A 24,034-nucleotide genomic window follows, 5' to 3' on the forward strand; every position below is an offset into this window, starting at 1 on the left:
ATCATAAAGACTGACTCATGCCTCAAAAACAATCGGGTGTCGGTGGGTGTTGGAGTAGGACATAGGGATTGTAAACGACCCATCATCATGAGACCGTGGACAATTGCAGGAAGGAAGTGCTTGTGGAGCAGCGAGCGTCCCGAGAGCTTGTTGGCTTTCAGATCGACCTTGAAGAGGTGCAAGGAAATGTATTTATTATTGTTATTATTGATGTTGTTTTCAATGCATTTGTTTTGACATGGCGACTCACGCATCACTGGAGCAATCCTGCTTTGTCTTTAATGCATATTTATGTGTTATATTTAGCGGTGACAATAATGAACGCTACATCCTAACAGGACAGACCAATGCACCAATGTTTCTGTCCATATGTCCAGACAGCTCCACTGACAACACAGATCTCCAACGTCAGTGATAGGGGCTCACCATGGCAACAACAGAGGCGTAGAGTCTGTTTTGAGTTGAGAATTTTAAAAGACTTAAAGCACGTTGTGTAACATGTTGCTTCAGTGGCATGATAGCCCCGCACAAACTACACCCACAACAGTGGAGACTTTTCACTGATAACCCTGAAATGTGGACTTTGACCTGGCGGATCAGGTGGTGTGTTACCACTTTTGCGTTAAATAGAATCAATACTGCACGTCTTAGACCTCAGGAGGAAAACTTGTGGATTTTAATACAACAAACACAACAGAGGTGAGACTATTGAGCACACTGCACCATTCATTACCGTGTTGTTCCCTATATTGATTCATTCAGTCAACCTTTATCTGTACCTCGAGGAATGTCTGAGGGCATGTCGACAGCACAAACTAAACATGCAAAAAATGAAACAAGCAAATAAGCAAACAAAACCGTTTCATGCATTCAAAAGCAATATAGTTATAAATCATGGCTTTAAATTGACCTGCAGTTGTGTCGCATTTTAATGTTTGTTGTTAGGTGTTGCAAGTTATGCTTAAAAACTAGTAGCACGAATAAACACATAGATTGAAAGTGTATTCATGATGACTCAGTGACATACTGTAAATGTCAACATAAGAGCTGTTCAAAGATGTGTTGTAAATATGTCTTCCTTGCCAGGAAATGTCCCACGTCTTTCCAGTGCTCCTTGTACTTCTCAGCTTCCTGTCACTCAGGCCCGCTGGCTGTAGCAGGATCCTGGTGGTGCCGGTGGACGGGAGCCACTGGATCAACATGGAGGTGATCCTGAAGGAGCTGCACTCCCGAGGACACTTCCTCACCGTGCTGCACTCACCCAAGAGCTGGTACATCCCCACCAATGCCTCCTTTTACACGTCCATCACCGTGCCCATGCTGGAGGACGGCACCAGTAAGGACTTCTACAATGAGATACTCAAGGACGTGATCGAGTGCCGCAAGTCCGCCAACTTCCTGAGGACATTTTGCCAGCAGCGCCTCATTACAAACATGCTGTCCATGGGTCACAGTATTCTCGCCGCGGCGGTTGCTACTATGTTGGACGATCCGGTTTTCATGAGGAAGCTACAGGATGCCAAGTTTGATGTTATGTTAACCGACCCTGGCCTGACAGTGGGGGTGCTCCTGGGGAATTACCTGAAGTTGCCGATGATCTTCAACGTGCGCTGGATTAATAATGGAGAGAGTCACTTCGCCACATCCCCCTCTCCTCTGTCCTTTGTCCCTGTGTCCGGAAGTGAACTACATGACCAGATGGATTTCCAGGGAAGGCTCAAGAACATGTTGCATTACATTTATAGTGTCATTGAAATTTACTTTTACATAAACCCAAAGTACTCAGATGTATTCCAGAGGCACTTCCCTCCTGGAACAGACCTGCTCTCCTTGGAACTTGCAGCAGATATCTGGCTGGTGAGGTCAGATTTCGTCTTTGAGCTCCCTCGCCCGACAATGCCCAACATGGTCTATGTAGGGGGGTTCCAGTGTAAAAAGGCCCGGCCCCTTACTCCTGATCTGGAGGCCTTCATGCAGAGTTCTGGGGAACACGGGGTGGTGGTCATGTCTTTGGGAACGTTGGTCTCGGCCCTGCCTCGTGAGGTCACCAATGCCATCGCGGCTGCATTTGCTCAGCTGCCTCAGAAGGTGATCTGGAGGATCGTGGGAGAAAAGCCATCATCCTTAGGAAACAACACCCTGCTGGTGGACTGGCTGCCTCAGAATGACCTCCTGGGACACCCCAAAACTCGCGTGTTTGTCGCCCACGGGGGCACCAACGGCATCTATGAGGCGATCTACCACGGAGTTCCGGTTCTGGGTCTGCCGCTGCTCTTTGACCAGTTTGACAACCTTCTCCGGCTGAAGGTGCGTGGGGCAGCCCTTGTGTTGGAGGCTAAATCACTTACCCAGGAAGACTTCCTCCAGGCTCTTAAAGACATTCTCGAGACTCCATCATACCGCGACAACATACTTCGACTCTCTCAGGTCCATCACGACCGCCCCGTGTCTCCTTTAAATGTGGCCATCTTTTGGATCGAGTACGTCATCAGGCACAAAGGAGCGGCCCATCTGCGGCCGGCAGCTTACGGCCTTGCCTGGTACTCCTACTTCTGCCTGGACGTGCTTCTTGTCATGGTTGCTGTTGTCGGAGCCTTTGTGGGGGCTTCCATCTTTATCTGTAAGAGTGTCTGTTGCCGCAGGTTCAGGAGAAAGATGAAATCTGAATAATAAATTTGGTGACTTGTTTTTGCAGTTGCTGAAGCACTGATCACTAATCCAGCATTGATTGCAATGGTACAGCATAAAAGATGGACAAGTGAAGATCTTTGGTGTGTGGTGGGAGTGTTTTGTTGGATATTGGCCAAATTGGATATGAATGAGTGATTGGGCACGAACAAGCCCTTTTAAACCACATGGTAGATATACTTTCTTCAAGCCATTGCCCCCACTGAGCCATTCTTTCCCTGAAACAATGTCAATTGTGTTTTCTTTTTCCGTGGTGCCTGAGCAGAGTTCATAACACTTCCTAAATGTCTAGAAAAAACCCTTGGCCTTATTTGCCACTCTTATAAATGCAGGTCTTATTTCATTAAAATAAAAATTCTCTTGTGTATTCTGTGTTTTCATTCTTGTCAGGTAAAACAACACTCAATAAGAAATAAAATAAATACCAATATCTTTCTTGTGTGCATGGTAAGTGAGATTTTAAATAAAATGAAGCTAGTGGAGCAACAATGTACACATCCCAAATCTTGATGAATACAATGAAGGAAGGTGTTCATGTGTTGAATGCGTCTAACGAAAGGGCAAAAGTGACAGCCGTGCATGAGGCCAGCATGATAGCCATGTCTCCTCCAAGTGTATGTTTTTGTTCTGGGCACGATAGGCGTTCTCCTCCCTCAGGATGTTGCCCTTAAAGCTGAAGACGTTGACTTCCTGTGGTAGGAAACGATCAAAGAATGGACAAAAGTCGGTCCAGACACCGTGTTCCCAGCACTTGCAGAGTGCGGGTCACAGCAGCAGCAAGATCAGCAGCAAAGCTTCCAGGGGTGAGCAAATTACACTGGAGTAGATTATTTTTGACATGATGGTAACCTTCTCTGTGTTGCAGGTGACCCCTGCTAGATTATTCATGCTTGGAAGTGACTGGCAATTTGGAGCCCCACTGGAGGAATATGACATAAAGAACACTTGCTTCTGAACGAGTTTGTCCAGCAGAGACATGTCCAATGACAGCTGTGGCCTTCCTTTGGACACAGACGTACTTGGCCTGACTTGCATATACGGCTTGGTGTTCTCCTTGGGCCTGCCCAGCAACCTGCTATCGCTATGGGGACTGTACCACTTGGGCCGCGGTAATGGTAGTTGCCAGCAGGTCTACATTCTCAATCTGCTGCTGTCCGACCTCCTGCAGCTGCTCACCCTTCCCTTGTGGATCCTGTACCTCCAGGGCAACCACCGCTGGCCCTACGGTCGACTCACGTGTGAGCTGGTAGGCTATGTGTTCTACGTCAATGTCTATGCCAGTGTCATGTTCCTGTGCCTGATAGCGCTGGACCGCTGCCTGGCCATCGTGTTCCCGCTGAGCAGCCGTAGGGTGAGGACGGTCAGGGTGGCCGCAGTTTCAGGCGTGGCGGTGTGGACACTTACGTTTCTCTTCTGCCTGTTTGGACTCTTGCCGTCTGTTTTCAACCCGGACCGACTGCTGTGTCTGGAGCAGTACCCAGTCAGCCTCAGACACGCTCACTTCAAGATCACCACTGTGGCTCTGGGCTTCCTGTTGCCATGCGCCATACTTGGGTGAGTTAAGCTGGAGAACACAGTCATGATAGCTTGCTGCATCACCACAACCCAGTCCACAACACTGAATATGTAGAGAAAATATAGTATCTTTGTGTCAAAAAATTCCTTCCCACAAATTTTGTGGGAGTGTTTAATTTTTTTTGTATAATTCTTACAACAATACAGGGATGAAAACATTCTCCTTGCCTTTTGTCAAAAGTCATGTAATGTCCTCCAAAAGTGATGGCGCTCTCACCCCTCCTCTTTCAGCTACACTTCAGCCCACATTGGAGTGACTCTGCGCCGCTCTCCCACCCTGTCGGCCCATGAGCGTCACAAGATCGTGGGCATCCTGGTGGTCATCACAGTCAACTTCATCGTCGTGTTCGGACCCTACCACCTGGTGGGTGGCTACAGATTTGCATCCTTGCTGTGGGCCAACGAGCCGTGCGCACTGGAGCGCGCTATCTTCCTGCTCTACCGCCTGTGCTACGGGTTGACCAGCCTCAACGCGCTGCTCGATCCCCTCTTCTACATCTTTTTGTGCGCCGACGCCCGGCTGGAGCTGCGGAAGGCACTGCCCTGCTCAGGGCGAGGCCAAAACATTCACAAAAAGACCACTACAGCTCACCAGGATGCCAAGGGACATCGGGAAAGTGGACATAATAATCTTTTTGTAACGTAGATCAGGTGTGTGGCACATTGGGCCTCCCCTCAGAGAGTATGCTACATTTGGGCCTTTGCCTAGTCCCAGAACAACTTATTTTCTGGATTTTCTGCTCAGCCTAAACTCTGTTTATTCTGTCATCGTAGGAACTTAAAATCAACAAATTTTGCCTTGCCTAACTGAAGTTATCTAAGCAGGTTTGAAAAATTAGATTTTTGTTTTGTTTTTCCCAAGCTGCTATGCCTCACACTTCAAATATTGCTGGCAAAGATCACTTTAAATAATCGAAGTTGTCAGGGGACAGGGCACAAAACGACAAAACAGACTAAGCTAACGTTGTTAACTTTGCAACAGTGTGTGTGTTTGCTTATGTTTATAGTGGGGAGTACAACAAAAATAATCATGGAAAACAATTCAGTTGTTAAGTGAAGTTTTTATTGACAAAACATTGCCCGACACAAATCTACACGTTTTTCATGCAAAGACCCTTATTTTTTTCACTGAAGGAGGTGGATGTTTTTGTCGTTGACCCCTTTTTCGTGACAACGGCATTAAGGTGGAGTCTGAAAGGCGAGAGTGAAGGATGTTCAAGCTTTGCATGCTCGTGGTCGCTCTTTTTAGAGCTTGTAAGTTATCCAACGCTCCTTTTTTTTCCTATAGAAAATAATACACCGAATTTTCTTAACACTTCTGTTTATGTTTCAGATGCCACTGTCCTTTTTGCCAGCCTGGGTGACGATGTGAGCCTCCCCTGCTTCTTCGAACCCGGAGCCAAATATCTGTGCTGGTACAAGCAGGTTGCAGGTGACAAACCTGAAATGGTCTTCTCTTTCTACGTCTACTTGCACAATTCCAAAAGCCCTCAGAAAACGGAGGAGGTCAGCGAGCGACTGACGGTTCGCCACGGAGCAAACTTCTTCCATCTAAAGATTTACGATGTGGGGCTCTCGGACACGGCCATGTACTACTGTGGGCAGACACAGCTCAGCGTTACGAGCTTTGACAATGGAATATTTTTGGTTGTACAAGGTACATGGCCTCTTTTGTACATTATGCTACTTTTGTAATGTTAATTATAAGACTACAGTGTATCAATTTAATTATATTTTACAATAATTTTGTCTTGTTTTTTGTTCAGTGATTGGCTGACTGATTTTATAAGCAAAGTTAAGTAAATAATTATGGTTTGCCACATTAAAAGGGTTCACAGCATGTCATACCTTACAATCTTATCACGAGTAAGGCGCTCATTGAAAAATAATGTAAATCCAAGTTTTACTACCTGAAAATAAGTCCATTTTAAACACCCACTGAGGTCACTGTAATGGGAAATATCCAGAATATTATAATTATCTGATGACCCTGAACACAAAATAATTACGTTTATGTTGTGAGCGTAGTGCTCCTTTGTTCTGCGGTTGTCTCTTCTTTAATTCCGATCATGTTCTGAGACAGTAAACAATTACAGGTTTGGATCTGATCATTTCAATGTATTAAATGGTCATTTTCTATTTATCAATAGAGTGAATGTTTGTATTCAGCGTATGCGAGTGAATGTTTGTATTCAGCGTATGCTGTGTGCACCTTCTTTGTCTCATCTTGGAGATTAAATCCAAGAAGAGCAATAACAAAAACTGCCGTTACAGTCGACAAAATTTGATTTCTGTTGTAGAATCAAGCCACCTATCCATCCTCCAGCAGCCAACATTCATCACGGCGACTCCGGGGGGTTCGGCTGGCTTACAATGCGCCATGCACCCTGGAACCAGCGATGGACATCACAGGTTCTACTGGTTCCGAGAGGCTTCAGGAGACTCCCGTTTGGGAATGACGTACGTCCACTTGGGGAACGGCAGCAGGTGTGCAAAGACGTCCGAGCGCCGTTGCGTTTACATGCTTCCCAAGCAGGACGTCACTCTCGCTGACGCCGGGATGTATTACTGCGCTGTGGCCTCCTGTGGGGAGATCGTGTTTGGCGAGGGGACCAGGCTGGATGTTGGAGGTGGAGAGACACACACTTTGTTGACAAAGTGTCTGCTTGCAGCTCTGCTTGTGTCTGTCCTCTTCAATATCCTGCTCACAGTTTGTATTTGCAAAAAGTCCAGAAGACAGCAGCTTCCAAATGGTGGTACGATCAATATCTATTTAACACTAATAATCACAAAAAATCGGAATGTAATGTTTCTCTATCATCCTGACAGAAATAACAACGCAACCAAGTGTCCTGGAAGACAATGTGGAAGATGAGGTGGGCTCATGAAACTCAAGTGAACTCCTGCCGCTGCACATGCACTCTCCAAAAACTTACAGGCTGTTTGTGTGTTTGTCCGACAGAGTGGGGACGCTGCTGCTTTGCCGTACGTGGCTCTGGACTTCAAAAACAGACAGTCCAACAGCAGGAGACAGAGGAGCCCTGAGGACACTGTCTACGCTGGAGTGAGACTCAAATATGTGGACTGATGTCTGCTAAGTCATTCTGTTTATTATGATTATTATTGTCGTCGTTTGTAACGTAGCTTTTGCAAAATATGTGTACTCGGGCTGCACAAAAAATCTACTTTAAAAAAAACTGTAATCTCAATTCCATCTAACATGCGATTTAATATAGATTATTTTTGTAATGTTACTTAACGAGCTGTATAACAGAAGCTGCCATTTTATCAAAGGGCTGTACTTTTGTGAGCATGGTGGCCAACATTTCTCACTTTCCAGCCGGGGCAATTTTGTTCCACTGACCTTGCCTGCGAGGAGAAGCGACCGCATTAACTAATTGACTTTCCTTTTGACTTGTCTTTATTACATGCATGAATATGTTGTGGAGTTAGCAAGCATGCTATTTTTTTACTTGATGGATTATTTTGTCTTTCAATGCGTTTTTCGTATTATTTCTATTTTCCTGGTCCTCCCATAAAGAATGACAGAAAGAACATTATTTAAAGCAGAACAATACAACAAGGAGTGTAATAATAATGACATTTACAATAAAAACTGCAGGATTTCTTTACATTACTCAGAATATGGTGTGTGTGTGTGTGGGTGGGTGGGTGGGGGGGGGTGGATTGAACGGCATAGAACATGAATTATTTCCCGACACGTGACCAATAAATGCTCTTTTACCACAGTAGGGTTGTTGGTGATGCACAATGAGCCAACCCTTGAAGGCAGCTACCTCGAGTAGCACTCGTCCTGATGGATAAATTGATCATGCTCATGAAACTACATTGTTCACAGTTGTCAAAACAAGTCACGCAGCACTATTTGCTGTGTGCACAGCAGGCAGGAAGTGTGTTCATTTCCACCTCTGCTATACATGTGCAGCGGAAAGTTGTGGAAACTTCTGTCATCTAAAAGTGGCACGGTCAGCGCACAAACCACACGTGACACATATTGGATGAAGACAGCGAGAGTCATTGCTTAAAATGATGAGAAGAAGACAAAAGGATTTTTTTTCTCTCTGTAGTGAGGCTGCGCCATTGCCTTCATTTGTACTTTATTTGTATGTTTTAAAAGTTGCTGTGTACAAAAAAACAAAACCAGGCCACATTAAAAGGACTGGATGCAACTCATTCCAATGTATGTTGTTTTTTTAACCAAAAAATATATGAGCACCACCACCGGCTAGCATACGTTACTGTGGCTTAAAAGTACAGATTGTAACAAAAAATGCCTATATTTTTCACAATTTTGAATTAAACTTCACAAAAATTGGCGCAAATTTGAATTCGGCCTGAATGAAATCCCTGCCGTTTGTGGCTGTCACTCACGGCTGTTAGCACACGCACACAAACACACACACACACAAATGCAGACTCAGAGAGGCGATCAACAATTTGCAGTCATGTTGTTATTACTATTTTAAGCTAAACTTTGCCAAATAGATATCTTTAGCTGACAAATGTGACATACACAAAACATATGGTCACTTTTGTGACATGTATTTTATTTAGTTTGGATTAATAGAATATTGAACTTATCATTTGTTTGGGACATTATTTTTGGAGGCAAAATTACACTTTCATGGGAAAAAATTTTTGCCAACCATATTATAATTCTCTGGGACATTCTTAGTTTCACCATTAGGGGGCAGTGCAGCGATTCTCTCTCGCTAAACGTCTGACGTGACTTCCTCAGTCCGCTGAGGTGGCTTGTTGGAGAAGGTCTGTCGCTGTCACTACACAACCGCAAACACGATCGCCGCAGCTTCTGCGACATCACATGCCGTGATATTCATTCGTACTTTTTTTTAAATTTATGAACACAAATGGTCACTCACCTTACTTCATATAGACAGAGTATACCAGTTTACCAGCAGCTAAATAGCACAATTATGAGGCAGCTTCTTTTCCTCTGGCAAAATGGGCCAGAAATGAGATTTAACAGACTCTGAAAAGTCAAGAACTGTAAAACATCTTTCATAGAGATGCAGCACTCTATGAAATTGCCAAGATATTAGGACGTGACCACACAACCATTAGAATGTTTTGTTGCAAGTGCACAAAAGGGTCGCAAGAAACGTGTGGAGAGAAAAACGTGCAAATCCAAAGCCAAATATTTGAGAAAAATCAAACGAGAAGCTCCGAGGAACCCATTATCATCCAGTGCTGTCATATTCCAGAACTGTAATCTACCTGGAGGGTCCAGAAGTACGGTACCTGGTGTTCAGTGCTCAGAGACATGGCCAAGATAAGAAAGGCTGAAACCCGACCACCACTGAACAAGGCACACAAGTTGAAAGGCTATGGCTTGGCCAAGAAATATCTGAAGACACATTTTTCAAAAGTTTTATGGACTGATGAGATGAGAGTGACTCTTGATGGACCAGAGGGATGAGCCCGTGGCTGCATCAGCAACTCAGACGCCAGCAAGGTGGAGGTGGGGTACTGGTGAAGGGCTGGAATTATTAAAAGATGAGCTTGTTGGGCCTTTTCAGGTTAAGGATGGACTCAAACTCAACTCCCAAACCTACTGCCAATTTTTTCCACACAGTGGTACAGGAAACAGCATCTTTCAAGAAGACCATGATTTTGATGCAGGACAATGCTCCATCTCATGCATCCAAGTACTCCACTGCGTCGCTAGCTAGTAAAGGTCTTAAGGATGAAAAAATAATGACATGACCTCCTTGCTCACCTGACCTAAACCCTACTGAGTACTTGTGGGCCCTTCTTAAACGTAAGATTTGCAGTGAAGAAAAAAGGTACACCTCTGTGGACAGTGTCTGGGAGGCTTTGGTTGCTGCTGCACCAAAGGTTGATGGTCAAATGATCAAGAAACTGACAGACTTCATGGATGGAAGGTTTTCTGTGTTACTGTGTTACAGTTATGTTTTCATTTTGTGAATCTAAACGTTTTTTGGGTGTGAGGGAATAACGCATATTGCACATTCCAAGTACAAATCAGGTTGCCTGACACTTGACTGCCGGAAAATAGGTCAAATGGATGTACATGCGTTTTGCACATGTGCAGAACGGATCGTGTTTACGGTACAGATCGTGTATATATATATATATATACTGTATTTATATATATCAAGTTGAATGAAATGCAGGATGTGTTCAGATACTAGAATTAAACCTATACAAAAAGCTATAAAAAGTAATTCATATATGTTCCCACCACACAGTGCAGTAGGTCTAAACTGCTGAGACACACAGTAAGTTTCCATTGGTGGAAACACACTCAAACACACACATGCACACACACACACTGAAGTGACTTCTGATTGGCCAATCAGTGACAACAGTTGAGACCTCACAAAGACTCTCCATTAGGAAGATGAAGACAACAAAATGATGTCTCGTGTGCTCACATGTCTCCTCTTGTTGACCTTCGGTGAGCACTCCCCCCACCCCCAACTCCCTTTATCGCTTTGAGCTCCATTACCTCCGCCAAGGAGATTCCTGTGATGGTTTGCTAATTAAGTTTCTTTGCTGTAAAGTTTTTGATTTGTGTCCTTACTCAGGATAATGAACCAGAACTTCTTGGTCTCTTCTCTTTACTAGCTCATACGGATGGCCAGAGGTCGTCATCAGACGTGCGCCATCTGCCAGTTCAAGCGGGCCAAAATGTGACTTTGGAGTGCTTCCACAAGGAATACATTTTCGGCATTTCCTACTGGTACAAGCAAGCGCCTGGGAAGAAACCGAAACTGCTGGCCAGCTCATACATCAATGGTCAAGAGAGCAAACTTTATGGTGAAGTAAAGCAGCACCCCCGCTTCAACCTGACTTCTCTCCCCGACAGGAACTGTTTGAACATCTTAGATGTGCAAGCGTCAGACTCAGCAACCTATTACTGCATAATTCACAGTTTGTCTGTCTCTGAATTCCATGAGGTCATTCTCATGGAGGTGAGATCGTCCACTTGGGCCATCCCAGCATCAGTGAATCAGTCAGCATCCAAGAGCATCCGGCTTAGAGGTTCTGTGACTCTAAGTTGCACCGTCCATACCGAGTCATCCTGTGACGAGGAACACCAAGTTTACTGGCTCCGGGGTGACCTGGGTTCCAGCCCAGGGATAGTTTACACATCCAGAGGGAGTAGGATGAATGGGAGCTGCGTCTACGAGCTGCCGATGAGCGGACTGAATGACTCAGACGTGGGGACGTACTACTGCGCTGTGGCAACATGTGGACACATCCTATTTGGAAACGGCACCACGCTGGCCTTTGAATGTGAGGGGCAGGATTCATGTTGATGCTGAGTGCTTTACCTGCAAATGACGCTTTGTGATGCTTGGATCTGCAGGTGACACAGTGCTGGTGCACATCTTGAGTGGAGCTTTGGCCTCCTCAATCTTGCTGATTGTCATCTTGGCCTGCAGCATGAACAAGACACAGACCTTGGGTCAGGCAGGTAATGCACTGTGCGTCATTTACTAAATATGTTCATGTTGAAAATATCAAAGTACTTTTTTTGCCCTAACAAGACCCACAACAAGCATCACCGCCTGCCTTGGCTCCAAAGGAACAGGTATGTTCTTGCGTCTCAGAGTGTGGTTAACTTTCATTATTTATTTTGTCTTGTTTGAAATGTATTATCTTAATGAACTTTATTAATGTGGTTGTACAGCAGGGGTGTCCAAACTTTTCCCACCATGGGCCACATGCAGAAAAATGAAAAGCTACTGTTTGTTTATTAAACACACTAAAACCAGCCTGATGTAGGTCACAATATACCAAGCAGTTAACTATAGTTAAAGACAAAACTACATACAGTTCAAAACTAAAATAGAAGCCAATAAATGTTTCTAATTTATTTATTTGTTGTTACTTTTACAGTCAAATATGATCTTTGAATCTACAATTAAAAGTAATTATTTTGGTCATAATTAATAATTAATTTCCAATTACTGCAATTGTTTTAAAGTTTTTAAAATCAAAGTTCCGTGTATAATTTTTTTTTTTAAGTTGTTTCATTCACAATTATAAATACTCGACCAGTAACTTCTTCGTCCGTAATTTTCGTTCATTGTTAGGGCATATATAATAGTAGATGATGGATTTACTCATGATTATGTCTTTCAGTCGACAGTTATAATAAATTCATGTGAATTTTGGGGTCAATGAAAGGCAATTATAAAACAAGGCTCATACTTTTTTCCTTTATCTATATATTACATATATTGAGGAAAAGGCTTCTTGAGACGTCATCTGTACTTCTGTGAAGAAGGTGTCGACACCTTCTTCACAGAAGTACAGATGACGTCTCAAGAAGCCTTTTCCTCGATGGACAACTCCTGTACGACTGAGAGCCTACACAGACGTATTACATATATTATTAACATTACTTATATTTTCAGTGTGGCCATAATCCTCCTTAGTAACATTGTTTTTTACTTTAGAAAATATGCCACAGGTCAATAAAAAACTAGCTGTATGCCGCAAAAGGCCCACGGGCCGAACTTTGGTCATGCCTGTTGTACAGTATTTGTCTGGTACATGCAGGAGATTAGAATTCTATCCAAATTTTCCGTCCCTATGATAAATACCGATTGTTGCCAGGGTGATGAAGACACAGATCTCCATTACACCGATTTGAGCGATCAGAAGGTCAGAAGGTTGACCAGACAGAGGGACGTCTCCGCTGAGTGTGTGTACTCAAGTATCAAGCAGTAGAAGGCTCGTGTTGTATGACATTAGTGTGAATTTTGTTTGTGTGACATTGTACAATAAATTCCCAGCCTCAAGTCGTACGGGACAATGTGCTGCTTGTGCACTACCAAGACACACTATCAGTGTGAAAAAGATTCCTTGTCTTGTTGCCCTCAGGGAATCTTCACAGCCAGTCCAGTTTCATTTTAATCCATGTTTAAAGATTCACTGACATTATTCATGCAATTCATTAATACTGCATTTGCTGCACTAGTAAACATGTTCACATAATGTATTTGACTGCTTTTATCTGCATGCTGTCCCATTCCTGTGTACGTAATTATGACGTATTTTTGTCCATGTTGGCCAAAAAACAAGCAACTCAACAAGCAAAAATCTAAAATAAAATAATACGCTGTCTGACGTCGGGATGTAATCGAACATCGTATCAGTGACATCATCAAACAAGAGCGAACACATCTTGAACTGCAGGTAGATCTGAAAAAATGTGAATATCATGAAAAAATTATATTCAGAAATTTCAGAAACTGGAACGTATATTACAGATTTGTTATACAGAGTGAAATATTTCAAGCAGTGGCAGGCAGTGCATTTGGTACACGGGTCTTCAGTGGGCTAGCCAGAATTTTTTTTCATCAGACGGCTAGCTGAATAAAGGTTCAGACAACTCCAAACATCTACACTAAAACATCATCTGAAGCAGTTCACAATCAGTATGTATCTAGTAACATGACCAAAATATAAAGCCTGTTAAGTAAAATACATCTACTCACCACAGATTCAATCCCCCATTGATGTCAATTTCCTTCTATTGAGTCAACCATTGTGTGGGTAATTTGTCTTGTTAAACAGTTTTGCTCTGATCAACCAATCAGAGGACAGAAAAGTGCAGATGTCACTGTGTGGCCCCCTCGAGAAGCAAATCTGAAGTCTGATTGGCTAAAAAAAAATTGTTTTTAAATACCCAGCCCCACTGCTAATAGTATGTATGTGACATGGACCAGCCCTCCTGACTCTGAAGGCCCCGGTGAGATTCCATTGATATGGCAACACATATAGAAGCTGAAATCTAATTGGACAAAAACATCCATCATACACATACGCTACTGGAAGCAGTGCAGACAAGAAACACACTACTAAATAAAGATAATAGACTGGAATAAATTTATATGATTTCTTGAAACAAATGCAATAAATGTTGGTCAGTGCTTCTGGTCATGGTTAGGCCAGTAGAGAAGTCTTCGCTGGCTGTGACTGCACACCACTGACTTCAAGCTTTTATTTTTTGCAAATTTAATAATAGCTTACAGATAATGAAAACCTAAGATTCAGAATATTACAATATTGCATATGATCAACTAAAAAATTATATAAACAGAAATGTTTAAAATATCCCCTTTTATTTGATGTGGCAATGATCAGGTGTCATGGAAGCCCAGATGGCTTTGATAGCGATCTGCTTTATCTGGTATTGCTCATCTTCCTTTTGACGAACCCGTAGATTCTCCCTGAGTTTCCGGTCAGGCAAGTTTGCTGGCCAATCAAGGATAGTAACACCATGGTCATTGAACCAGCTTTGGTACCAGTGTGGCAATTATATGGTGTATTTTGGAAAAAAAAGGACTATATAAACTCTTTAAATCCAGTGCTAACAGTGCTGCCAAGAGAGAAAATATTGTGGTGACCCGGTTATAACTGTGATTTTTTTTGTGTCGTCTGTTTTGACGAGTTTCGCACCAGAGGTGGGGTGTTGGCGTCTTTTGAGGAAAGCCACTGTTGTGCTTTCTGGCGTAGTTACGGCCGACATTAGCCATTTCTTTAAAATAAAGACCTTGTTGAGCAACCACCTCCTCGTTATTTCAATAGCGTCATGCTTTACAGAACACAGGGACCATAGGGCCCCTAGTGGTAGCGACCACTGGTCTGTGCCAGAGACCAGCTGGTCCATACCCCACGGACCTGCATAATCAATGACAATAGTGTATTTTAGAGAAAAAAAGATTAGGATCTCTGACATTACCCAGCTGACAGTGCTGCCAAAAAGGTCCAGAAAAGGGAGAAAATTTTAAAACAGCTTCATAAACCACAAGGACCAGTGTCTTTAGCGCCCCTAGTGGTAATGACCAGCTGGTCTGTGCCAGAGACCGTGGTCCATGCAGACCACAAAAATCGGCAACAAACAAAGCACGTTGAAGACTAAAGCCCACTGATTTGTAAAATATGGCACTGGACCTTTTTTAAATATACACGTCAACATACATGTGAAATATGTACTAATAGATTAACCAGTTACTGACATGAAATTGAAATACGTTCCTTGCTGAAATCACCTAGTACGCCATAAGCAAATCAATTCGCTATACATACCAACCACATAACTGAGAAAGCTCAGGAAGCAAAAACGCTACAAACATTGAAGTGGTGCTTAGTGTAAAGAACTTTAACCTTTGCTACATTTCAAGTGCGACAGCTCCCTCTGCCGGTATTTAGCCAGACTGAAACACTACGCCAATAATATTTTTGTTGGTTTTTTTTTTTATTTGGTAGTACATTAATTTCATTAGCACAAGGCTGAAATAAAATGTTTTGGTATGGAGTGGGGAAAAACATGAAAAACTGACAATTCTACATGTAATAAAACTTTGAGTCTTTTTTTTTTTTAATCTTTATTCATGCTGGTAAGAATACAAGGTTGTTAATGCAACATTTCTTCAGACAATCAGCACCCAATCCCAAGTATTTTTTATTTTTTTTTAAAGGGAGCCATTTCATTTCATTTCACTTGAACATTAGTTTTGGTCAAGAGGAAGATAAATGTCTACATAATTTGTCATGTTTCTCCAATCACTGAAGGTACCTAGTCAAAACAACAAATAGTTTTACCTGACAGCAGCTGTGGACACCTTTGACTTACCTGTTGCTTCTGAGGGTCTTCAGCCTCTGGATGCCACCCCCTGCCCCGACTGCAGGACTAAGCCTCTGCATGAATGTTAGCAGCTACGTACATGTTAACTAAGTGGGGCGAGCCTCAGACATTTTTGACAAAGCCTGAAGGGGGATTTTAATTCTCAGTAAGTTTTGTGCGTCACTTTTAACGCGGCTCGGAGAAAGAAAACTCTTGTTTTTTTGTTTTTTTAAAAAGGGGCCACACTTGCTGGTGTTTTTTCCCCCTGTTGGGTTTATTTGGACTACACAAGACTACACAAATAGCATTTGAAGACAAGGTGGACAGACAAGCGAGCGCTATGTGTCCTCAGTCGGTCAAACGTTTAAGTGTTAAATCTTCACAGCTCGTTCGATGAGAGCGCTCGACAAGCTGGAATAAAACGTGCAGCACTATTTTAAACATCAACATGTTTAGATATATACAGTGACAGTTTGGCTAAGACCGGCTGCTATCTAACGTCACAAATTATAACGTAGTGAAAAGAGTTAACGCTTTAAAAGTCCTACATCACAATGACAATCAAAAAGGGAGAAAGGTAGAGGTCTGTAAAAACTGGACCAAAATTATTAAAAGAAACAAGAAAACAAAAAGACGTGGACGTCGCCATTTCAGTTCCTCCTGAGAGATTTGCAGGGGAACATTAACGCGCTGCGCCGCAGACAGGAAGTGGATAGCGTCACAAACATCCAATGATGGCGAGTGGCAACGTAGGCGAGCGACGATCCTGAAAAAAGAGCAAATGACATGAGTGAAGCGTCTGCAGCTGTTGGCACAACACCACGTATCGCTCCATTAGAGCTGCTGTGCTCTCGAAGGGTGTCGTGCGGGTGTCGCTTCGCCGCGGACAAGAGCCACTCAGTCAACGACTGGTGCGCACGCCTTTCACGTGAGATTCAGATTGTGCGGGAACGGAGGACATTGACATTTTCTACTATTCTCACCTCAACTTCAAACGGCGCTGCCTCGCTTAATAAGCGTAGCGTGCAGGCGGCGGCGGTGGCGGAGGCGGCAGTCGCTCTGCGTAGGGGTCCCTGGGCCGAGGAACTCCGTACGGTGGGACCCGGGAAACAGGAGGGATACGGGAGCGCTCGTAGGAGTAGCCATTACCGGCGGGAGGAATGGCCCCATTAGGCGGTCTTCGGTGGGGGCTGCGGTCTCGGGCATAATACGCCGACGGAGGAGGGGGAGGAGGCGGAGGCCGACGCTCATACGGGTCGAGCGGCGGGTTCATGAGACGATCTCGCGCAACGCTGGGAGGAGGCGGCGGTGGTGGTGGCGGCGGCGGAGGCGGACCGCCCGGGCGTTGAGCTTCGTAGCCATACGGACGGGCTCTGTACTTTTCGTAGTAATCTACCACGCCGTAACTGCCCCGCTCGTCCTCATAGGGGCGCTCGGGGTAGGCGGCTCGCCTGGGAGGCGGTGGCGGCAGAGGTGGGGCAGGGTAACCTGGGGGCATGTGGGGGCGACCTCTCATGTAGCCTGGTGGGGGAGGCTCAGGCCTGTCTCCTGGGTAGTGTGGGGGGGGCCAAAAGCCACCACCATCTGGGGGGGGAGGAGGATAGTCCTCTTGCTGGTCACCTCTGGGCCTGGTTTTGGAAATCTGCACATGGATGCGTTTGCCTGGATGCAAGAGGAACAGAGGGTTAAAAAGGCATGACTACTGAGAAAGACACCCTGTGTATCATACTTACCATGAAACTCAGTGTTGTCAATCCCCTGAATGGCATCCATGGCTTCGTCAGAGTTGGCCATGTGCACAAAAGCAAAATTTTTGATTACGGCACATTCCGTGACCCTCCCGTACTCTTCAAATAGGGCACGCAGGTCGTCGTCAGTGCCCCGCTCTACATTGGCCACATGCAGCTTAACCGCCCCGTAGTTCTTCCCGTGGCTGGCCTCCACATTGATGGCTGAGCCGTGGAGCTTATGGAAGTGCAGGTTCTTGATAGCTTTCACCGCGGCCCTGCGGTCATCCATGTGGACGAAGGCGAAGTTTTTGATGATGGCACATTCCGTGACTGTGCCATACTCGGTGAAGAGGGCCTTGATTTCATCCTCGGTTGCTTCCTGGGGCAAGTTGCCGACAAAAATCTTCACCATCCTCGATCTGTTTCAAGGAAAAGTAGAGGACGGTGCTATATGTTGTACGTGCGCGGGCATCTCAGGAACACCTTATGAGAACGTCGATCATTCTGCGAGTGGGAGTAAATGGCCCCTTTGTCTCCGCAAAATGGCGGACACATTCAACACCGCGCAAATAATTCACTTAATAAAGGGTGAATGCGTCATGCAAAGTGTACACTATTGACATTATGGTGTATTCGGGTGTAAACCAACGATGCGTTTTCAGTTGAAAGTCGGGTTTTGTCAAATCTATTATATTAGCAATTAGCTTTGGTTAGCTTAGTTGTGGCGCCATGTTTTATTTTACACAAAGCATGGTATGACTTAAAGGGTATACACACGGTAAGATACAATCCCCCACTGATTAAACTAAACATGTTAACACATTATAGTATATATTTAAACCACTGGATTTTTTTTTTACATTACTCACCTTTTATCAAGAGGAACCAAACGTTGTACCGGCAGCCTGCGATTGCTTTTAGCACTGCTTCCGGTTCTTCTTGACTTCTCACTGCCCCCTATTGGTCAGAGTGATGACGTAACTGCTATTGGTGGGATTTATTTATTTATTATTTAACTTTATTGGAAATATCAAGCAGCAGTAACATAGATGGTACGCATGACAATTCAGCATTAACAAAAACACAAGGATTAACGTGAATATAGAACAAAAGCTGGACCACTGTACAACTTGCAACATTTGTAGTCAAGTCAACATTGTAATTTAAGTATTATACCAACAAGTTTCGCTTCATTCTGTCACTTTCTTTGGTGTAAAAAAAGACACATAAGGAAAACAAAACGGGGTTTTAATTTGTAACATGTCACGCCCGAAACTAACCAAATGGCCTTCTTTTTATACATGCGTCATCGGGGACTTTCGGTTCTATACTGCTGGATTCAGAGGCACGATAAAGCAAAAGAACGAACTTAACGTATTGGGTATTGTTAGTCCAGCGTTTACCACGGAAATAATATGTTACAGAAATGCTGAATAAGGTAAGAAAATTTCTTAAGTCAGTAGTTTTTCGCCAATTTTTTTTCAAATTGCCCTTAAACGCAACACTTAGCCCCCACTCTCCCATTTCCTGTCTCAACAGGGTGACGAAAGAAGGGAGGCGCAACAGAAGCTGCAGCAGAATTCAGCTTTAATGTCACTAGTACAGACAGGACAAAAGCAAGTTGCAGTTCTTCATTCATCTTCGGTCATCTTTACATTTGAGGAGCCAAAACAAGGTAAGAGCAACACAATGAGGAGAAATGAATATTCACCTTTTACAGTAAGCCTAAACTAACACCTTGTGTCAATATTTTTGTCCAGTTTATTCAAAATGAGTGTTTCTGAGACAATGGAGACAGAAGAGGATCTTTTGACTTGCCTCCACATCAAGTTCTACCACCCCCAGCAGAACACTAAAGGTTTTTACAGTTTGCTCCATCTGGGCAACAGAAGTAAACACTGTGCAGATGAGCCTCTCCGTTTAGGACGGGATACCCAGGTTTGCAACTTTTCTCTGGTCGACCGCAGGGTGTCCCGCAAGCAGCTGGCCCTCCATGCTTACCGCACACCTCAGAGTCAAGACATGCTGTTCACCCTTCAGAACTTGTCTCAGGTGGCAAAGGTGTACGTTAACAGCTTAGCCCTGGACTTCTTGGAGAGGGTGGATCTCCCGAATAAGGCCCTGGTCCGGTTCGGGCAGTACGAGATACTGATCGTCAGGGAGGCCGGCGAGGCCAAAGGGAGCTTTGAGGTGGAGTTGGACGTCCTGCCAGCGCCTCCATCTAGGGAGACATGCGCATGTCAGCCCAGCACCGTGCCAGTCATGGACACAGGATCCCAGCTGATACCCAAACCAGAAATCCAAGACCCTTTGGAGACAGATGAGACTCTCATGTGTCATTCACTCAACACTCTACCCTCTCTGTGACTTAGTTTTCCTTTCATTTAGCCACTTTCTGATCTTGATGACATCCTGTTGGTTTACTGGGCTTCTTGTACAAGTCCTGTTAATTATGAACTCATATTGTAAAGCTGTGATCTTTATGTAGTGTATCCTGTACTTATACATACTGTATACTGTGAAGTTTGTTTGAAAGCTGTTTAACCTACACTTTGTTAGTGCTTTGCAAGTACTAGCCACAGATCAGCACATATTTTAAAGCAGCTCTTCATTCAAATGAGACTCAGCATCGCTAAACTGTGTATCTTTATATTCACACAAGAGTGACAAAGGCCGGCATTGTTATATATATATATATATATATATATATATATATATATATATATTTTTTTTTTTAAACATCTTGTCAGTCTGAAATTTGAAAAAAATCAAAAAGGTGCATTGTCAAATAAAAAAAAAAGCATTAAAAATAACCTTGTTTGACGTGTCATCCTCATATCAAAGATGGTATTTCACACTGTAGAGGTAATTTTCTATAAAACACATACGCTATGCATATCAACTTGAATGGTGCAGTGTGAACGTCACTGAATGCACAAAAACATTATTCCTCCTCCAGAACCTTAATTTGAGGTCATCGGGTCTCCAGGCTTCCTTCAGTGCAAGGTGCCCAAAAACGTCCAACTCTGAATTGAATCCCAGCAACAAAGACAACCCTGTGGCAAAAACGAAAAAATAATTTAAAAACACTAAACCAACGCCACTGAACATTACATAAGGTAGCACAGAACAGAGTTGGCACTAAACTTTAAAATGGATCGGTCTCCTCCATGTGGAAAGACATTAGCTTCCATGATCTGGGGTCACCTGCAGAGTCTAAGACAAGCACAGAAACTGAGAACATCAAGATATCACGCAAATTAGGATGATGGACACAAACGAAACATTTACTAAATATCATAAAGTCACTGTAAAAGATGAACGTGACCAGGAGCAAAGCTTGAATTATTGTTCTACTTAAGTAGAATATACAGTATATTCATATTCGCAATGACTAGGTAGCATAACAAGTGACTCAAAGCGCAAGCTTATTTTCTTTTAGCGCCCAGCTAGGTAATTTGAAAAGCGTAGGATAAAATCTCAGTTGACAAAATGAAAACAAAAGACATTTCGCAACGTTCAGGTTGAACAACCTACCCTGTGTCGAGCTTCAAACTGATGAGGACAGATAGCAAAAGCATCTCCACGCTGTGATTAAGACCTCGGCCTGAGCAATGACTTGACAGTTAAAACTTCTCGTTTTGTGTTTCATATGTTTATTAAAAAACTTCAAATGAAAGGGGGAAAAAAGCAACTTCTAAATAAAATCATACATAACTTTGCTGTATAATCTAATACACTAACAAAATGTAAAAAGGGGGAAAAAAAATCCAAACTAAAATTTTGAGTTTACATGCGTACAAGTCGAAAAAGAAATCGTTTTTAAATAGCGCCACACAATCTGAATAGAAACACTCGCTGAAGTCTTTTTAAAACGTGATTTTGATGGAAAAAAAATCAAATTAATCTAAACAATGGCAACTATATTTCTGTTTACAAAGACTGGATGTATTCCAATTTGAATCATGTTTTTCTGCCATTATTAAATAGGTAATAATAGCGTGTCACACTGAACTAGACTAAGCAGTGAAACCCAAACAATCTGAATTTGAAAAGTGAAAAACAGAGGAACAGAAAAAGCATTGACAGCTCAGAGGAATACGTGAATGCAACAAAGAATCGCAGTTTTTTTGTTTTGTTTTTAAGAACGGCGCCGTCCGCAATACAGTATCTTCCAGTAAGTCTCCGGCGAACGCAACGCAATCCACCATACACAAGGGGGGGGGAGCGTATAGCACCATGCGCATCAGCAGACGGCGTTCTCGTCATATTCTAAACCTGGAGAGAGAGAGCATACCACACATGTCAAGGAACGGGTTTTACCCAAGATTCACGCAGCTTTTTAATGCTACAGCAGCATAGTTTTACGCTTGTAACACTGATTTACTAGCTAGATTATAGTTGAGCGAAGGAGGAGCGGATTCTTTATGATCTTTTCATCTGTCATTATTCTCAAACAAATCTAATGTGATGAGTGACACTTTGGAGGTCTCAATTCATCTGTACTCACCTCTGTGTTAAACTCCATGGGCCTGGTAGGCACCATAGTTGGGCTGCGGCATTGGAGGAGGGTGACCGCTTTGTGCATAGCTGGCCCTGGGGTATGGGGGTGCGTACCCCTGAGGCTTTGTCTGCGGAGTGAAACGGGTGCGCTCGTAGGAGTACCCATTGCCAGCCACAGGAGCAGGGGGAGCAGGAGGAGGTGGGGCTCGTCTAATGGGGCTGCGATCGCGGGCCATATAGGGCATAGCAGGAGGGGGAGGAGGCCGCCTGTCGTAAGGATCATGGGAGCTCATCGCAACACGCTCTCTAACCATTCCCGAAGGCGGCGGTGGAGGGATGGCACCAGAGCGCCTTTCTTCATAACCTGGGGCACCATAAGGGCGGGCTCTGAATTTCTCATAGTAATCCACCACTCTATAGCCTTCTCGCTCGCCATAGCCGCGGTCTGGATACATGGGTCGTCTAGGAGGAGGTGGTGGGGGGGGTGGAGGCGGGTAAGCAGACATGCGGCCTCCATAGGGAGGCTCAGGATGAAAGCGAGGAGGAGGAGGAGGTGGTGGATAATAGCCTCCTCTGCCAGGTGGCGGCGGTGGTGGTGGTGGTGGATAGTCCTCCTCTGCTTGAGCCCATGCAGGCTTGCTTCTTGACAACTGAACATGTATGTAATTACCTAGTGGACAAGGTTGTGGAAATAATGTCTTCATATACAAATATACCTTGTGATTCAAAAGACTTAAGTATAGCCATCGAACTTACCTTGAAACATCGTGTTATCTAGACCCTTTATGGCATCCATGGCCTCGTCAGAATTGGCCATGTGAACAAAAGCAAAATTCTTCACGATGGCACACTCTGTGACTGTGCCATACTCTTCAAAGAGCTCTTGTAGCTCTTTCTCATAGCCCCTTTCCACATTGGCAATGTGAAGCTTGACAGGACCCTGACTGTTCCCTCTGCTGGGTTCCACATTCATGGGCCTCCCGTTAAGTTTACGAAGATGGAGCTCACGTATGGCTTTGGTGGCTGCCTTGCGGTCATCCATGTGGACGAAGGCATAGTTTTTGTATTTGGCACATTCCGTCAATGTGCCATACGGGGTAAAGAGGGCCTCTATTTCATCCCTGCCAGTCTCCTCAGCCAGGTTCCCAATAAATATCTTCACCATTGTTGCTCTGCAGGCACGACCTGCATGGGGTTGAGAATATGAATGAACACAGAAAATTAGTGTACCAGGTGCAGTCAACTGAAGACAAGAGCGAATTGACCAATTTTGCATTATTCGGTATATTATAAATTAACAAAGTTGTGCTTTTAAGTTTAGTTGACTTCACGTGCAAGCAATATGGCTAGCAACAAAGAGGCTAACATGTTAGCACTTCCTGTTGTGTGCGCTGCCAAAAGCTTGCCATAAGCAAGCTAACGTTAGCAAGCTGCTACATTTCACTGGCATGAGGTCTCAACGCAAATTAATTCACATTGGTTATTGTTATTATGTCAAATGGGTTACCCTTTGCTATACTTTCAACGAGGAAAATTTGTATAAAGCTTAAAACCCACCGTAATTTCCAGTTAGCTTCGACAACCCGCACCACTACCGAGTCGCAACTCAAGGGAAAGAAATACGTAACGCAATGGCGGACACTGACGATTGGATCGGGAATATAAATCTCATTGGCGTATATATGTGTCACTCAAAATATATCCTATCGTGATTGGCTAATTTTGCAGGCATTATGGACGACTAAAATATACGTCATTTCCGCTTTAAGAAACATGGCGGAGCACGTTAACGATTAAAGTAGTGATTAAAATGGAGCATATGGTATGTTACATCCACAAATCATCATATTAAAGGTGATTTACAAAGACACGATATTTTATTTGTAGTCCT

General features: G+C 43.8%; 7 protein-coding genes across 17 annotated transcripts; 5 read left to right on the top strand and 2 right to left on the bottom strand.

Annotated features, from left to right (window-relative positions):
- Window positions 1–109: 109 nt before the first annotated feature.
- On the top strand, window positions 110–3,091 carry ugt5g1 (UDP glucuronosyltransferase 5 family, polypeptide G1). The gene is made up of 2 exons (XM_054800285.1): window positions 110–699; window positions 1,087–3,091. The coding sequence occupies exon 2, from the start codon at window positions 1,090–1,092 to the stop codon at window positions 2,668–2,670; it is 1,581 nt and encodes a 526-aa protein (XP_054656260.1). The 5' UTR covers window positions 110–699; window positions 1,087–1,089; the 3' UTR covers window positions 2,671–3,091.
- Window positions 3,092–3,340: 249 nt separating this feature from the next.
- On the top strand, window positions 3,341–4,922 carry si:dkey-165a24.9 (probable G-protein coupled receptor 132). Of its 2 annotated transcripts, XM_054800298.1 has the most exons (4): window positions 3,341–3,491; window positions 3,554–4,039; window positions 4,163–4,242; window positions 4,495–4,922. In XM_054800298.1, exons 2-4 carry the CDS (start codon window positions 3,665–3,667, stop codon window positions 4,907–4,909), a joined length of 870 nt encoding a protein of 289 aa, XP_054656273.1. In that variant the 5' UTR covers window positions 3,341–3,491; window positions 3,554–3,664; the 3' UTR covers window positions 4,910–4,922. The 2 variants fall into 2 exon arrangements, with proteins under 2 accessions (XP_054656273.1, XP_054656272.1); XM_054800297.1 differs by having other exon boundaries at window positions 3,344–3,491; window positions 3,554–4,242.
- A 447-nt stretch (window positions 4,923–5,369) lies between these two features.
- Window positions 5,370–7,909, top strand: LOC129194849 (uncharacterized). 2 transcript variants are annotated; one of them, XM_054800295.1, is made up of 5 exons: window positions 5,370–5,517; window positions 5,597–5,920; window positions 6,564–7,019; window positions 7,093–7,139; window positions 7,226–7,909. In XM_054800295.1, exons 1-5 carry the CDS (start codon window positions 5,475–5,477, stop codon window positions 7,349–7,351), a joined length of 996 nt encoding a protein of 331 aa, XP_054656270.1. In that variant the 5' UTR covers window positions 5,370–5,474; the 3' UTR covers window positions 7,352–7,909. The 2 variants fall into 2 exon arrangements, with proteins under 2 accessions (XP_054656270.1, XP_054656271.1); XM_054800296.1 differs by having other exon boundaries at window positions 5,597–5,695.
- Window positions 7,910–10,667: 2,758 nt separating this feature from the next.
- LOC129194852 (uncharacterized) lies at window positions 10,668–13,126 on the top strand. Its single transcript, XM_054800299.1, has 5 exons — window positions 10,668–10,723; window positions 10,894–11,565; window positions 11,639–11,746; window positions 11,820–11,863; window positions 12,895–13,126. The coding sequence occupies exons 1-5, from the start codon at window positions 10,681–10,683 to the stop codon at window positions 13,006–13,008; spliced, it is 981 nt and encodes a 326-aa protein (XP_054656274.1). The 5' UTR covers window positions 10,668–10,680; the 3' UTR covers window positions 13,009–13,126.
- Window positions 13,127–13,323: 197 nt separating this feature from the next.
- On the bottom strand, window positions 13,324–18,615 carry LOC129194848 (RNA-binding protein 4.1-like). Of its 2 annotated transcripts, XM_054800294.1 has the most exons (4): window positions 18,510–18,615; window positions 17,644–18,059; window positions 16,894–17,572; window positions 13,326–16,676 (listed from the first exon to the last, which is right to left on the bottom strand). In XM_054800294.1, the coding sequence occupies exons 2-3, from the start codon at window positions 18,050–18,052 to the stop codon at window positions 16,920–16,922; spliced, it is 1,062 nt and encodes a 353-aa protein (XP_054656269.1). In that variant the 5' UTR covers window positions 18,053–18,059; window positions 18,510–18,615; the 3' UTR covers window positions 13,326–16,676; window positions 16,894–16,919. The 2 variants fall into 2 exon arrangements, with proteins under 2 accessions (XP_054656268.1, XP_054656269.1); XM_054800293.1 differs by having other exon boundaries at window positions 13,324–17,572.
- On the top strand, window positions 17,825–20,414 carry tifa (TRAF interacting protein with forkhead associated domain). 2 transcript variants are annotated; one of them, XM_054800300.1, is made up of 3 exons: window positions 17,829–19,078; window positions 19,180–19,315; window positions 19,401–20,414. In XM_054800300.1, the coding sequence occupies exon 3, from the start codon at window positions 19,411–19,413 to the stop codon at window positions 20,005–20,007; it is 597 nt and encodes a 198-aa protein (XP_054656275.1). In that variant the 5' UTR covers window positions 17,829–19,078; window positions 19,180–19,315; window positions 19,401–19,410; the 3' UTR covers window positions 20,008–20,414. The 2 variants fall into 2 exon arrangements, with proteins under 2 accessions (XP_054656276.1, XP_054656275.1); XM_054800301.1 differs by having other exon boundaries at window positions 17,825–19,078; window positions 19,180–20,414.
- Window positions 19,211–23,783, bottom strand: LOC129194846 (RNA-binding protein 4B-like). Of its 7 annotated transcripts, XM_054800291.1 has the most exons (7): window positions 23,701–23,783; window positions 22,900–23,328; window positions 22,151–22,813; window positions 20,788–21,918; window positions 20,603–20,696; window positions 20,455–20,513; window positions 19,211–19,948 (listed from the first exon to the last, which is right to left on the bottom strand). In XM_054800291.1, the coding sequence occupies exons 2-3, from the start codon at window positions 23,306–23,308 to the stop codon at window positions 22,158–22,160; spliced, it is 1,065 nt and encodes a 354-aa protein (XP_054656266.1). In that variant the 5' UTR covers window positions 23,309–23,328; window positions 23,701–23,783; the 3' UTR covers window positions 19,211–19,948; window positions 20,455–20,513; window positions 20,603–20,696; window positions 20,788–21,918; window positions 22,151–22,157. The 7 variants fall into 7 exon arrangements, with proteins under 7 accessions (XP_054656266.1, XP_054656267.1, XP_054656265.1 ...); XM_054800292.1 differs by lacking the exon at window positions 20,455–20,513 and having other exon boundaries at window positions 19,211–19,861; XM_054800290.1 differs by lacking the exon at window positions 20,455–20,513.
- Between the last annotated feature and the right edge of the window lie 251 nt (window positions 23,784–24,034).

Source organism: Dunckerocampus dactyliophorus, chromosome 15, assembly GCF_027744805.1.
Source record: "Dunckerocampus dactyliophorus isolate RoL2022-P2 chromosome 15, RoL_Ddac_1.1, whole genome shotgun sequence".
Lineage (NCBI taxonomy): Eukaryota > Metazoa > Chordata > Actinopteri > Syngnathiformes > Syngnathidae > Dunckerocampus > Dunckerocampus dactyliophorus.

What these genes read in the sequence shown, in the direction of transcription:
- ugt5g1 (XM_054800285.1), top strand. Translation starts at nt 1,090, where the DNA reads ATGTCCCACGTCTTTCCAGTGCTCCTTGTACTTCTCAGCTTCCTGTCA.
- si:dkey-165a24.9 (XM_054800297.1), top strand. Translation starts at nt 3,665, where the DNA reads ATGTCCAATGACAGCTGTGGCCTTCCTTTGGACACAGACGTACTTGGC. An exon ending in TTGCCATGCGCCATACTTGG is followed by an intron (nt 4,243 to 4,494) that starts GTGAGTTAAGCT and finishes CTCCTCTTTCAG; the next exon opens with CTACACTTCAGCCCACATTG.
- LOC129194849 (XM_054800295.1), top strand. Translation starts at nt 5,475, where the DNA reads ATGTTCAAGCTTTGCATGCTCGTGGTCGCTCTTTTTAGAGCTT. An exon ending in ACAGCAGCTTCCAAATGGTG is followed by an intron (nt 7,020 to 7,092) that starts GTACGATCAATA and finishes TCATCCTGACAG; the next exon opens with AAATAACAACGCAACCAAGT. An exon ending in AAGACAATGTGGAAGATGAG is followed by an intron (nt 7,140 to 7,225) that starts GTGGGCTCATGA and finishes TTTGTCCGACAG; the next exon opens with AGTGGGGACGCTGCTGCTTT.
- LOC129194852 (XM_054800299.1), top strand. Translation starts at nt 10,681, where the DNA reads ATGATGTCTCGTGTGCTCACATGTCTCCTCTTGTTGACCTTCG. An exon ending in ACAGACCTTGGGTCAGGCAG is followed by an intron (nt 11,747 to 11,819) that starts GTAATGCACTGT and finishes TGCCCTAACAAG; the next exon opens with ACCCACAACAAGCATCACCG. An exon ending in CCTTGGCTCCAAAGGAACAG is followed by an intron (nt 11,864 to 12,894) that starts GTATGTTCTTGC and finishes GATTGTTGCCAG; the next exon opens with GGTGATGAAGACACAGATCT.
- LOC129194848 (XM_054800293.1), bottom strand. Translation starts at nt 18,052, where the DNA reads ATGGTGAAGATTTTTGTCGGCAACTTGCCCCAGGAAGCAACCGAGGAT. An exon ending in TGACAACACTGAGTTTCATG is followed by an intron (nt 17,573 to 17,643) that starts GTAAGTATGATA and finishes TCTTGCATCCAG; the next exon opens with GCAAACGCATCCATGTGCAG.
- tifa (XM_054800301.1), top strand. Translation starts at nt 19,411, where the DNA reads ATGAGTGTTTCTGAGACAATGGAGACAGAAGAGGATCTTTTGACTTGC.
- LOC129194846 (XM_054800287.1), bottom strand. Translation starts at nt 23,308, where the DNA reads ATGGTGAAGATATTTATTGGGAACCTGGCTGAGGAGACTGGCAGGGAT. An exon ending in AGATAACACGATGTTTCAAG is followed by an intron (nt 22,814 to 22,899) that starts GTAAGTTCGATG and finishes CTTGTCCACTAG; the next exon opens with GTAATTACATACATGTTCAG.